This window comes from Pyxicephalus adspersus, chromosome 12, assembly GCF_032062135.1.
Source record: "Pyxicephalus adspersus chromosome 12, UCB_Pads_2.0, whole genome shotgun sequence".
NCBI classification, from domain to species: domain Eukaryota; kingdom Metazoa; phylum Chordata; class Amphibia; order Anura; family Pyxicephalidae; genus Pyxicephalus; species Pyxicephalus adspersus.
In genome coordinates, this window is record NC_092869.1 from 7,480,932 (window position 1) to 7,495,168 (window position 14,237).

The following is a 14,237-nucleotide window of genomic DNA, read 5'->3' on the forward strand; positions in this document are numbered from 1 at the left end:
CATCATAAATCCTTACGTAGTCAGAGGTGCAGTCAGGAGTGGACTGGACATCAAAGCCATTGAAAGTTAGTGAAGCCTAAAAGGTAACACAAAATATATTATCTACAATAGATCCTTACATATTCATAATCGCAAACTTGGATATAGGTGCCATTGATTTCCATAAACAACCCTTTTGATTTCCAACTCTACTTCACATTACATTCGTTTTACTTGTGCTTCCATTTACCAAAGCATTTGTTCCAGGAGACAAATGACCTGAACCAAAACAAATTTATCAGCAGAAACCTTTAACAGAAGTTCTTAATTATATCTATATCTAACAAGTATTTGATTTTACCCTGTGTCCTGTGACTTAGGATCTTCCAATACCTAAATACCTTAACAATTGCAAAAAAAAATTAAAGGCCCCTTGTTTATCTGTTAAAATCTTCATTCTTACAATTCCCTTTCGATTAGGCCTGCATGTGGAGCAAAAATGAATTACTAAAATAAGAAAAAAAAAACAAAACATTGAGTGGATTTAAATCCATATTTAAAAGTATTATTTCAACCAATGGATTTGATGATTCAACAAATAGGATATCATAAAATGAAGAAGGGAAAGTCTAATTATTTTTTATGTAAATTTTAAATTATGTGCAAGACAAAATTCAGATGGTGGCTCACTTTCATGGGCTTACACCACATTTAAGGTCACATTTAATATACTGGCAAATATTTTTTTCTTACCTGCCCAGAAGGAGTTCTGATCAACCAAACACAGTTGGCATTATTAAGATACAGAGATGGGTAGTTGGCAGAAGTAAAAACTCCATTCTGATTATTTAGCAAACTAGCACAGACATCTGAGAATTGAGAAAAACATATACATTGGAATTAGTTTTGGAGAAAAATACTTCTGATATACATATATTTGTATTGATGATATAGAACAAGTTTTTATTCCTATTTGGTAATACATATCGTTGCCTTTTACGAAATCAAAATACCTGAAAGTGCTTGATGTTCATGAAAGGCATTCTTCTATTTGAATAGTAAATTACAATTTTAAGGTGGTCACATTGGGACCACGTAGGATTTTATTGTCCTAACCTTGTCTAAATTTTCAGTTGCAATCTGGGTTGGTGTGGATTTGCATCTCCCTTTATAAACTGAAACATTTTTATTGTGTAAAACTAATAAAATTGGAATCCACATAAACTTACTACATTGATAAAGTTTGTTGATTTTAGAGACATCCAAAATACTCAGTCCATTCCTCTGCCCAATGGGCACAGTGGGGTCAGGCTTGGGGACAATTGTAGGTTGCTTTGATGTGTTGGAGAATGCATAGCTGGCAAATGACAAATAGAAAAAATCAATATATTATTATTAACGTTATGTTACCATTTAAAAACATTCTATCAGCTAAGGTAATGACTTACCCATCATAATGCATCACTGAACCATAATCATACTCAAGGCCCTGGTTATTAGTGTTCACTTTAACAAAGTTACCCCAGTATTCTGAAACAACAAAAAATAGTATTGTATGTGTTTCTTTCTTTGCTATTTTTCTCTGCTGTAATAATGTTTCTAGTACCTTTGGAGATAAACTGGAAAAAGATGTCAACATAACTGTCGCGGTCACTCCGCGTATGTTCATGGTAGAAGCCCAGGGCATGGTCTAGTTCATGTTGTATAATCCCTCTGTAGACGCAGCCAGCACCAAGTGAAACTGTCTGACTTCCGCCATTTTTTCCAACAAATGATGAACAACTAAAAATAGTAAACAGAAAAAAATGTAAAAAATACTCTTTACAAAAAGAAATATAAAAATATCTGTGTATAATTAGTATGAGTTAATATCTGTTCATATCTTAGGAGGCTACTATCTCAGATTCAATGGGTTCAAAGAGAAGGTCCCCAGAGTGACAGCAGTGATTTTGGAGATAATAGAACATCAACAGTATGTTGGATAGCTAAGTTCAGTTTTCATTTACCATGGGATTTCCAAATAAAACTTGAAAAATATGAACCTAGATCCTACCTGTCTCCAGCAGCGATGTTCAGATAATCCGTGTCTTCTGTACGAGGCACAAACCTCACACAAGTTAATGTTGCAAATTCATCCATGGCATTCTTGATTGTATTAACAGCACTGGAACCTGGAATCAGACAAAGATGATTGGGGTTTTTATTGGGTAAATAAAGAGCACTAAATAATTAAATGCAAGAAAATTAAAAGGTAACTCACTGTAGCTGCTAGATATGATGTAGGGGACAGCAACTGTACCATCTGCTTTTTTAGGCCAAAGACAAGATGTACAGTTTATGGCGCTGCGTCCAGTCCTTACCAACATGTCGCCTCCATGCATGGGTGTATCACTATCTATATATACAGAAAAAATGGTAAAGTTAGTAAACGAATAAATATATTTTTTACCTCTACTCCAAGAAATATCTTACAATATTGTAGTTATCTATTATTGTGTGATCTTCCCTGCAGAACAGCCAAACAAGAACTAGACTAGGTCCAGAACTTCACCTTTTACCCCCTATGCTATTGACTAGTCTATCAAAGTATAATGTACAGTGTTCTACCATTCACAGTTTAATTCATTAATATTGTCCTAACCTTTTGCAGGATAAATTTAACACCCCTATAATCGGGTAAAAAAAATGAATTATTTTGTGTTTTAAAATTATTACCTTTATTGACTGCCATAATCTTGCTGAAGATCCCTTCGGGTACTTCTGAGGTTTCACTCTTTGTAGCTACATGGACACATACAAGTTACTCAATTATCACTCTAGTCAAAATGTACATATTGCAAGTAATTGAAACCCAATAGTATGCTTTGGGAGCTATTTATACATTATTTCACTAAAATGTACCCAAATATTACAGAAAATGTGCACATTGTTCATATTGGATTAAATCATTTTAATCATACTTTTTCATACTCAACAAAGTTAAGTAAATCTTGAATTAAAGATGAATTGAATTTGAATGTATAAATGTATTCATTATTTGAAAATTTAAAAAGCATTCTAATTTTCATATTATTTTCAAATTATTTATTAATTAAAAGTGGATCTGAACTAACCAATTTTATAATTTTTGCAATTAATTTTGGGTGGCAAAAAGCCACTATTTTGAACATAACAAAATTAACCCTACCTACAGAAAAGTCACAAATGACAAATAAATTATTAAAACATTCCAATGTTGCAATTTTTTTCATCTACTTTCAATCTACTAGCAAAACATTTAAGGCATGTCTATGTAGTACTATCTGTCCCAGTTATCACCGTGCTAATGTCAGCTTTTTGATTTTTCAAGCCCCCAAATGGTTAACTCCTATAGTGATGCAGATTTAATTACAGCTATGATGTGGCAATCTTTAGCTGGAAAAGGAAAGCAGAGGCACGTCACAAAGCTATCTGGAGATTAGTTAGGGTGAGATTGTAAATTACATCTCTGATCTCTGAACATTCCTGTTTGATGACTTTTCTGCATCTCCATGGGTGTCATTGTCACCCTCATTTACTGAAATGTGACTTTAGGGTAAAAGTTTTTTTATAGTGAAAGCTTACTGCTCTCATTATAAATGTGAAATAGTCTTCATAATCAGTTGCTTGTAGCCCACTAAATGTTAAATGCAATTCTAAAAGCATTATAAATTAAGAAATAATTAACATTGTCACATTATTGTGTGGATCTATCTGATTGCTGTATATTCGGGATATATTTTTTTGTCCTGGTAGAGTAAAGTAGACCTATGTCTTCCTAATATTAAGCTGTGAGTTTTTTTCAATTTATGCACACTACTATTAAATTCAAATTAATGGATATATTACTTGTAATGCTGTTAGAAAGGGTAATGCAAAATATACTGATAAAGATACCTTGTTGAGAATGTTCCTGAATTTCTTTGATCAAAGATTGAGTATTTTTATCTGTTTGTAGAATAACAAAAATGTGAAATAATTATTAGAAATTTAAAGTCAGAGTTATCTCTTAAATACAGTACCTTTACATAACAACTAATTCCCTATGTGTGGAGCTGGGAGATCCAATAATGGTCAGTTTTCTTATATATATATATATATACTTTATATATCGTATATATAAAGATATTTAAATCAAATATATAATTCATAGCATTGGAATCACAGCAATAACATTTAGGAAGAACAGTTCCTGGCAAGTGGAGATCTCCTCAAGGCCTGAAGAATGAATCAGGAGTCTTAGAACCAAATGATACCATGATGGCAGTGGCAAGATTACTTTTCTTTAAGCCATGAGATCAAGGGCCAATGTTTTACTAATAGAGATCCAAACTATTTCTTTATGATAACTTTAAAAAAACTTACCAACTTCATTAATTCCAGGCAGACGAATCTGAAAGTGAAATATTAGTATTAATATCTTATTTCAAGTTAAAAAATATAAAAGCCGATAACAAGTCCAAACCCCCCTTTCTTTCCCTATATAACCGTATAGCTATACCATCATTACCTGAATAATGGGAGTTTAGGCTGTTCAATTAGTTCACTTTCCATTAAAGGGAACATTCACTTTGCAAAGATATGTTATCTCACCTCCTGTTCTGAAAACTAAACCCCAAAACTAAAATGAACAAAAAAAATCAATACAAATTTGGCTAGATTTACTAGCTAATATTGTCACTAACTGATTCATGGTATAGGCAAAACCTTTCCTAAATATAGTTTTTATATGTCTACTTCTCTGTTTATGCCAGCTCATCATCATCTTACTTGCAGTGATGGAGATACAGGTAGACTGGTCACCAGACCCATAACACAGCCCACAAGCAGTACGAAGACCTTGTCATTCATCTTGTTCAGAATTCTTCTTCACTGTAATGTGAAATATCTTCTCTCTGAAGATTGATGTGGCCTTCATCCTCAGGCTCACCTTTTATACAGGTACCTTAGAAGATCCAACCAATCATAAGACAGAAAAGCTCATTTCAAGAATGGCCTGAATGCATGTGTATGGGAATTAGAAATATATAATTATTTTATGTGTGACACTATGGATATTTACTTGGTGATGTCCAACTGTCCAGCTTGTAATTGATTTTATGGTCCCTTGATAATTGTTGACCATCATTGGGTAGAACTTGTAAGGGATAGTTTATTGTTAAACTTCATTATCTATAAGGCGTAGTTATTATGAACTTGTTATCCAGAAATACATTTGTTAGGTGGTCCATTTTTGCAGAGTTGTTTTTAGTGTTGAACAACACTCATCATTATAAGTAACTGGATAGATACAGAAGAATGAAATATTGTCAAGCATTGACAATAGATGTTGTTCCTGATCCATTGCCACCATACCCTCTAAATGTTCTTATCAGAATGCTATATGACAGCAGTATGGCATTGGTTTAAAACTTACAAACTTAAAAAAAACAAAATAATTAAACTGACCCCAAAACATATTGGTTTCATTTGTGTAATCGAAATGAAGTAGAGGAACATCCTTTATTTAGGGTCAGGGTCTCCCATCCTTTTTCCCCTCAACAGAGGTCAAAGGCCTGTTGATGCCCCTTGAAGTCCTGTAGCTAACAAGCTCCTCCAATTTAATTTATCCTTAGTTCCCCTTGTCTTTCTATTAAAATGGTAATAACCTCCTATTTACCTTTTTTCCCAAAGCTTGGTCATAAAGCTTCACGACTACTGTGGTACCAACCTCATGACAAAGTATTGGTAGAGCGAAATGCGTTAAAGGCTGTCATGCAAGTTTTCATTTCCAGGATGGGGATATGAATTAAATACTTACTGAATATGGCATACCACAGATGTCGCTTTCGTTCTGAGAAATTATTGATATTATTAGCATGGTGGGGAAGAATTTCTGTCCTTCTATTGCAATGACAACTGTCACTCCTATTTCTTGGATGGATGTTGCAGTAGGGTCAAAGGTAAGAAAATTGATGGAAATGTATTTACCAATTTAAATGAAAGAAATAGCTAAAAAAATGCTCTAAACTAATTGTATATTTGTTTGACAAGTTCCATACCATTTGGCTATATATGGGATAGGCAGTCTAATGGTCAACTAAAGGGGTTTTCACAGGAGTCTGACAACAGAAAAGTACTGAATCACTAAGATCACCTGGTATGACTTTATAACTTTCCCAGAAACAGATTCCCAGAGAACAATTTGTCTAGGAAAACTGTATAAATCACTAAACATTCACTTTAATTTAATTTAGACATTTTATTTCATATTAAAACAACTTTTTAATATTGGCTCAATGTATTATAATGACTATATACATTAGTTTTATGACCATAACCCCAAACCCAGAAAACTGTATTTAAGTGGAAAAAGAATTACACAGATACTGTATACAATCACACCCAAACACATACAGAGCTATATAAAGGTGTAAGATGATTCTCTCCCAACAATTTAGAAATGTTACACTCCTCATTATTAATGTTTATACTTATCCATGTATTTTAGGTGATTGTTAAATACCTTCAGTACAAATACTGACTGAACACATTAGAAATCATAGTTATATAAAATTCTGGTACCAAAGTTGTGCCTGGGGCCATGTATGACTTTTTGGTATCTAAAGCACGGCACTCGGGGGTCCTTGCAGACACAAATTTATGAGACACAGAGGTGTTTGAAAAACATATCAGACGATCAGATTATTCTCCTGATGGCAATTAGCAATTGATTTGGTTTGCTGCACTTACTCCAAAGATGTTATCAGAAACTCAAATGGAATAACTCTATATAGAAGTGGCATTTGTGCTCCAATACTTCCACTGTTGCCAACATCATTTAAGAGTCATTTAAAATTGGAAATTAGGATATATAAAACAAGCAATTACTGTGACATATGATGTTTGCCACTATGAAAATGTTGAACTCCATCTGACACTCAATAAATTGGAGATTATGTTGATTGCCACTTCATTGATGTAGCAGTAGTGGCAAAGATATAGTAGTGATTGCCAATCAAGATTTTTCTAGGATTACATTTACTGTAACTTATTTGCAACTCTTTGGTTTGTCAGGGGCCAGTCTTGGGGCTTCTTTTATCACATCAACCCCCATTAGAATTAGGAGTATGTTTTTATAAGGCCTTTTGTTTTTTCATTGATAGTGCTATCAACTGTGATAGAGAATACCAGCTATCTCCAGCCTCACCTTGGCACATGTTTTGGTGGACAGCAAATATTATCCTTGACAGTTCCCCATTTTCAACCTGGGCCATGTACTTGCCTTTAGGTACACATCACGTGTGGAATGAAATCAAGACACCAGCTAACTGTAAGCTTCACTCTTGTAATGTGGTCAGCACGATGGCTGAGAGGTAGCACTCTGGCCTTAGCAGCACTAGGACCCAGGTTTGAATCTTGGCCAGAGCACTATCTACACCCTTGTCGTTGGAAAGGATCGTGAAAGATCCTTTCCAACGACAAAAATTGGAAGTGTGTACGCAGCTTTACTGTAACTTATTTGCAACTCTTTGGTTTGTCAGGGGCCAGTCTTTGGGCTTCTTTTATCACATCAACCCCCATTAGAATTAGGAGTATGTTTTTTAAGGCCTTTTGTTTTTTTATTGATAGTGCTATCAACTGATGAGAATACCAGCTATCTCCAGCCTCACCTTGGCACATGTTTTGGTGGACAGCAAATATTATCCTTGACAGTTCCCCAATTTCAACCTGGGCCATGTACTTGCCTTTAGGAACACATCACGTGTGGAATGAAATCAAGACACCAGCTAACTGTAAGCTTCACTCTTGTAATGTGGTCAGCACGATGGCTGAGAGGTAGCACTCTGGCCTTAGCAGCACTAGGACCCAGGTTTGAATCTTGACCAGAGCACTATCTACATGGAGTTTGCAGGTTCTCTCTCTGTCTATCTGGGTTTCCTCTCACATTCCAAAATCTTGCAGTTAGGTTAATTGGCTTCCCTCCAAAAACTGACCTTAGTCTGTATTAAAGACATATGACTATGGTAGGGACATTAGGTTGTGAGCTAGTGATATGATTATGGACTTTGTGAAGCACTGCGTAATATGTTGGTGCTATATAAATACTGTGTACAATTATTAATAATAAAAAAGGCCAGGTTTGCTTTATTTCTGAGCAGGCTTTGTCACCAGTATGTGATCTCTCTATATATTTCTCAATATATCAAGAATCTACTACATCATACAAATATTTCTACATTGCTCGACAGGAGGACTAATTAGACACAAGGTGGCCTATTGGGTTGACAGTGGAACAAACATTGCCACATTCTACCTATAACTAAGAATTGTTTTTTTGATGTGGTTATTATATGGATGATTTTGATTATGCAAAAATAATCATACAATAAAGTGTATGGAAGAGAATTATTTCAGTCTAATCGTTTGCTCCTTTAACTAAGTTGGCTCATATGGGGGAACCCCTAAACAACTTTAAGAAAACCCCTGACAATAATAACAATACCCACAGATCACTGTACATTGGAGTGGTAGTTTTAGAAGAATACCTCTTACTGTATTGACCTTTGAGATGAATGACACCCTTACAGATGCCATTAAAATCAAAGGTGTCTGTGGCAACTGACCTGAGAGGTACAAATTGTTCACTGCTCAAGGAACCCCAATCACTCTCTGGTAGAACTCCTGGGTTCCACAGAACCCTGGTTGACAAACACTGCTCCAGACAGCTCCTACTCTTCAAAGTAACAATTAAATGGTTTGGTAATTATGTATTTTACAATTGTTTTCCACTCTCCCATGACTAAAGGATTGGGTTTTATTTTTGTGCCCTGAATCTCAGAGATGTTAACCATAGCGATCATAAAAAACATGTCATTATTTGTCAACTGTATAAATTAGTTCTATACACAACACACATCTAGGTATTAAAGCATACATAAAATCAACCTTTTCACTTTACATAAAAGGGTAGACAACCATTAAATGTAAATGTGGTTCATTATTTATTTTGTGAAGTTGAACACTTCCCCTTTCAGCCTAGGAGCAAAGCCTCCCCGGATAGCTACGTCACGCATCCCAGGGGAGGCTCTGGGTGCTCCTTCTGCACATGCCTAAATTTTGTACAATAAGTAGCATTTTTTTTTCTATTAGGGAAAGAGATGCCAATCTCACCCAAGCACAGTGAGATAGGCTTTCTTTTTTTTCCCTTTACAGTTGAGCTACGTTACCCGATCCCGCACCAGATCAGGTGATGTGCCAAGAAGAAGGAAGTCAGAAATGAAGATGGCAGCACCCGACACTTCCTCAGTGCCAGGATAAAGAGGAATTCCGGGACGACGTAGAAAAGGGAGGACCAGCACCATCGAGGGACCTGCAAAATTTCTAAAAATGTTTCTAGTCTCAAAATTGAGACAAAAAGCATTCACCACTTCTAAGGGTTCATAATCTGCAATGTATTGCAAATTTGTTGTAGTTTTTATGTGTGCTTTAGTTTTCTTTTACAATTTTGATAATTATTTTTAAGATTTTTTAAATCATCTAAACCCCAACACAAGGCACGAGGATCTTTTGATCCTGTAGAAAAATGTTAATAAAAATTGTAAAAGTTTAGTTTTGTGTTTGTACATTTTTACATTTTATTGAGAGATTCAGACAAAAACAATCTGACCATAATTATTTACATATACTTGAAGTTCCTAATAAATGCAAGCTCCATCAGACCAAGACTTTCTTTGATTTCTGTCCAGGTGTCTTGGACTGGAGGTCCACCATTGCAGTCTTTCTTGTCAAAAAAGTGGTAAACACCTTCTTAAAAGTTTTTCTTCAGCTTCCGGAGATACCAGTCCCCAAAAGCCTTATATATATTTACATCTTAGCAGTCATTCACAGTGAGTATTTATATACAAGCAGTTTGTATTGTACCCATATTAAGTACTAAGATGATACAAGTCTTTGTAAACCATTAAAATAAGACTTCACAGATGGCTAAGGTCATCCCAGCATACAATGACGTCCTGTCCACAGGCTCCATTTTAAGCATCGGAATTGATATCCCGGAGGTGAAAGTAGCAATTATTGCCAAGAACAATTCTTCAAATTCTCATCGTGTTTTACGCTTAGTTCCTGGAGATGGGGGATATTGTCGAACTGGTGGCATGTCGTAATGGCTGGGAATGTGGCTGTTTTTAGGTGAATCATAATGGTTTGTTTGGAGACTGTTCCGAGGAGAGCTGGTGGAAGCTGCTGCGGCACCTTTAAGAAAGCTGTCTGGAGTATGGAAGGAGAAGTGTTATTAATATATTATATGCATCATATTAGTTTAGGAAGCTGGCAGACATATAATGTTAAATTTGACTGTTGGCTAAATGGCAAAGGAAGGAGTCCGCATGAACAGCAGAATTCCTTCTCAAAGACTTTATGTTTTTATGGAGGTTAAAGTTCTAATTTTGGATCCTGTACATTTGTGCAGCTTTATGTCTGCCCATAACAGCATATATATGGTCTGATTGAAAGGCAGATATACGTGATACTTAAAATGAGGAACTGTATTTATTATCATTTTTATATTTTTTTAATGCAAGCAGCATTTGTACCACTCACATAGAATGACTTATGGCTCTATAAATAATACAAAAAATATGTAAAACATATCTACTCAAACTCTACTCAAAAAAGCTATAAAATGCTGTTTGCCCGTACATGCAACTTGTTGTGCTTTAGGCCTTGTTTTAGAGCCCACGTTTTATTTTTTTTTGTAATTTTATTTTCATTAGAATACCTTACTGGAAATCTTTCTTATTAGGTTTGTCCTTACCTCTTACAAGATACAGTATATTTTGGTATCAAGTAAGGATATCTTTGGCTTTGTTTGATAGTGGCCCTTTAGGTTGTACCTTAGTGTTGACACCATAATGACAAGTCTATTTTCATATTTCTAATAGAATTTATATATTTTACAACACTTATATTATATATATATATATATATATATATATATATTACAACACTTGCATTTTTTACATATGTCTGTAATTTGATATGTTCTTTATATTTTTTTAGCTATACATACCTCCTTGTTGGATGGTACTTTAGTCTGAAGAAGCAGACATGATATGGTAAATGTAACTCTGGCTATGGAATAGGTTTACTGGTGGATATCCTCTGATTAAAATCCTTTAAGATATTATTATTGTACGCAGATATTCTGACAAAATGTAATGAATCTTAACCTAGAGCTGCAAAGAGTGCTATCCACTGGGACAATTGTGCTGCCCACGTGTATGTAATATTGTTCTATCTTTTTTGGATTCAATTATCATATCTTCACTTTATGGGCCAGACTTATTAAAACTCTCCAAGGCTGCAAAGAATACACTTTCATCAGTGAAGCTAAGTGATCCAGCAAACCTGGAATGCATCTGGTCCAGGATTTGCTAGCAAATAGCCAAATGACTTTAAGGAAATCCATTCCAGGTTTGCTGGATCACCCAGCTTCAATAATGAAAGTGTATCCTCTCCAGCTATGGAGAGCTTTAGTAAATCAGGTCCCATGATGTTCCTAATTTTTTTTAGACTGACCAAGAGAGCCCTACCAAATACTTCCTAGGCTATACTTATAATATAATTATTTATTATAATAGCCTATAAAAAGAAATATGAGCTAACCAGGCTGTCTGCGTATAGTCTAGAGAGGAAAGACAAGACCTGTAAAGATTATATTACTAGCAGAGAAAAGTCAGATCTTCTGCCATACAGTGGACTCTATAAAGTTTTTTAAATCCCTGGACTGGGTGACAAGAAATGCAAATCAAGTTCCAGGAAAAACAGAACACATATATATTTCATCTGCATATTAGTCCATTCGCCTGATGAGGTTTATAAGAGATTTCCAATGGATAAACAGAGATTTTTACCTTGATCTTGTGAGTCAACCTGGTACATGGCATCTTCATCAAATAGTCCAATTTCTGCATATGACATTTCTCGGTGGACTGGAGACTTCATCTCCATGTAATTCCCCTCTGAGGTCCTAGGCATCAGCATGGGGATATCTTTAATGGTGGCATATGGATTCTCACTGTTCAGAGAGCTGTTACTTATGCTGAGAGTAGATTCTTTCACATAATCTGTAAAAGACAACATGATTTGATTAGTCTAAAGCAGCCTTTCACAAGCAGGAATTCTCCATAGATTATGCAATGATTCTTCCTCAAAAATGAATTGCCACAAACACTGTCTGTAATAGGAGCATTCTTCCGACTGAATAGTACTATAAGGAGCATTTTGATCATCAATGGAAGAAACATTCCTATTAATAACTGTTATTAGGACTCTTCTCCTACTGGTAACCAGAAAAAGGTAATCAACTGATCACCAATGGAAGAGAATGTTCTTCAATGAGCATCCATAAGGGGGCCCTTAAATAACTTCTAATGTCAGAAGGCAATTTTACACTGAGGCTTTTCTTCACTAGCAACTCATATGAGAATGATCACTGAACCCGAATGGTAGGGTGCACTTTTCCAATGACCATCAACGTAAAAGAATTAAACCACTGAACTCTAATGTAAAAGAGGAATTGAATGTGCCTGTACAGGAGCTATATCATCCCCAACTGTCCAACGAAGATGTCAAAGGACTTTAAGGAAGGAAATTATTCAAATTTTAATTCTTGCCTATAATGTTCCGTGTGATTTATTGTAAGGAGTTTTTATTGCATTTTAGCACAATTTCCTTACTTTGTCTCAGTTCCTTTGGGCTGCCTTAGTCATTTGAAGGTCTTGGCAACATTTTTAAATGCTACCTTTAGATTTGGGTTGATATGATTGAGAGGTGTAAAATACTCTGCTTCATTTTTACTAAAAATATTTCCCCGCTAAAAACCTACCATAGCAGAGGTTTAATTTGTTCAGCTTTAAAGTGTATGACAAAAACAATATGGCCCACTTTTTAATACATACTGATGTTTATGTGTAGTAAGTTTTTAATTATTTTATACTCACCGTTCCCTTTGTTATAGTAAACGCCGACACTGTAACTTCTATCTATGCAATTCCTCCCTGCAATCAGAGTAACATACTATTAGTCACACGGACAGGTATTTTGCTTCTGATCTTTATTCCATGGTCTTCTTGAGCTTAGTTTATAGGTTAGTTTTGGGAATAAAACAGGGCATTCCTAACACTTTTTCTTAACATTTGCAAATGGTTTTTAATGGTTCCTGTCACTCATTTCAAATCTTTTCATAAAATTACATTTGCATTTACCATATTATACGGGAGCTATTTGAATTTAAAATCTTCTCTTGTGTAGGTCTACAAAAGTCATGAGACTGCCATCTTGCCAGCAACCCCAGTCAACTTAGAGCCATCACTCGGTTGATCTATAGTAATTCTCCTCCCCCTGGCTGTAACATAAAAGCTTATACAGGGAGGAGAAGGGATAGGTGAAGGAGTAAGGCCATCGCAAAGGATAAATAAAGACTTTCAGAAGAAAAGAGGGATGTGGCATGCAGGGAGTGAGGGGACAGTGGTATAGAGAAAACTTTTTTAGAGTATTTAAAATTTCTAGCAAGTTTAAAGACACCATTCTAGTAAATACAAATATACATGGGGGTACTGAGAAGTTCCTGGCTTTGTCCCCTTCCCAGATGAAATAGATAAATTAGTTTGGGAGCATATGACAGCCCAATATCTTAGTATGTAACTGTGCAAATATCAGGTCTTTGTGATTCTTAAAACTGTTTTTTCTTTTAGTGAGAAGCTGTGATGGCAGAGGCACAAGCAAGTTTCATGTTGTTGGACTTACGGGCCGTCATACTGTTTTTGTTTCTCCAGGCAAAGTCAGCAAAAGACATTCACAGATGTCACAAAAACTGGGGGAGAAGTGTCCTTCCTACAGCACTGTCAAAACCTGGATATCTAGTTTCAAGACTGGGCATTTCAGCGTTGAAGATGAGCCCCGCAGCGGGCGCCCCAAACCTGCGATGCTGTCCATGAGCTGATTATTGAGGACTATTAAGGACGAATATCACCAAAAAAGATAGCCTAGATACCTGACATCTCACGGGAGCGTGTTGGGTTTATCACCACTATGCTAGACATGGGCAAACATTCAGCGAAGTGGGTGCAAAATGTTTAAACAGTGATCAGAAGAAGGAACGAGTTGAAGCATCCAAAGCCTTTGTGGCCCATTTTGAAGCTGCACAGGACTTTTTGGCTAGGTTAGTGACTGAGGATGAAACCTGGCTCCACATCTAT

General features: G+C 35.5%; 2 protein-coding genes across 3 annotated transcripts in view; both read right to left on the reverse strand.

The window, feature by feature from the left end:
- LOC140342533 (embryonic protein UVS.2-like) overlaps positions 1-4,848 on the reverse strand; it is a 15,900-nt gene extending 11,052 nt beyond the window's left edge. Inside the window, exons 1-11 of the mRNA XM_072428741.1 lie at positions 4,768-4,848; positions 4,363-4,390; positions 3,895-3,945; positions 2,695-2,760; positions 2,240-2,374; positions 2,033-2,150; positions 1,586-1,761; positions 1,428-1,509; positions 1,209-1,336; positions 733-848; positions 7-76 (exon numbers count right to left, since the gene is read on the reverse strand). Of these exons, the coding sequence (XP_072284842.1) occupies positions 7-76; positions 733-848; positions 1,209-1,336; positions 1,428-1,509; positions 1,586-1,761; positions 2,033-2,150; positions 2,240-2,374; positions 2,695-2,760; positions 3,895-3,945; positions 4,363-4,390; positions 4,768-4,848 (1,051 nt within the window). The remainder of the gene's footprint in view (positions 1-6; positions 77-732; positions 849-1,208; positions 1,337-1,427; positions 1,510-1,585; positions 1,762-2,032; positions 2,151-2,239; positions 2,375-2,694; positions 2,761-3,894; positions 3,946-4,362; positions 4,391-4,767) is intronic.
- Positions 4,849-7,490: 2,642 nt separating this feature from the next.
- The window catches only part of LOC140341985 (uncharacterized), a 71,426-nt gene continuing 64,679 nt past the window's right edge, over positions 7,491-14,237 (reverse strand). For both annotated transcript variants that reach the window (XM_072427964.1, XM_072427963.1), the window contains exons 23-25: positions 12,981-13,037; positions 11,892-12,104; positions 7,491-10,245 (exon numbers count right to left, since the gene is read on the reverse strand). In XM_072427964.1, coding sequence (XP_072284065.1) covers positions 10,079-10,245; positions 11,892-12,104; positions 12,981-13,037 — 437 coding nt within the window. In that variant the 3' untranslated portion in view covers positions 7,491-10,078. The remainder of the gene's footprint in view (positions 10,246-11,891; positions 12,105-12,980; positions 13,038-14,237) is intronic.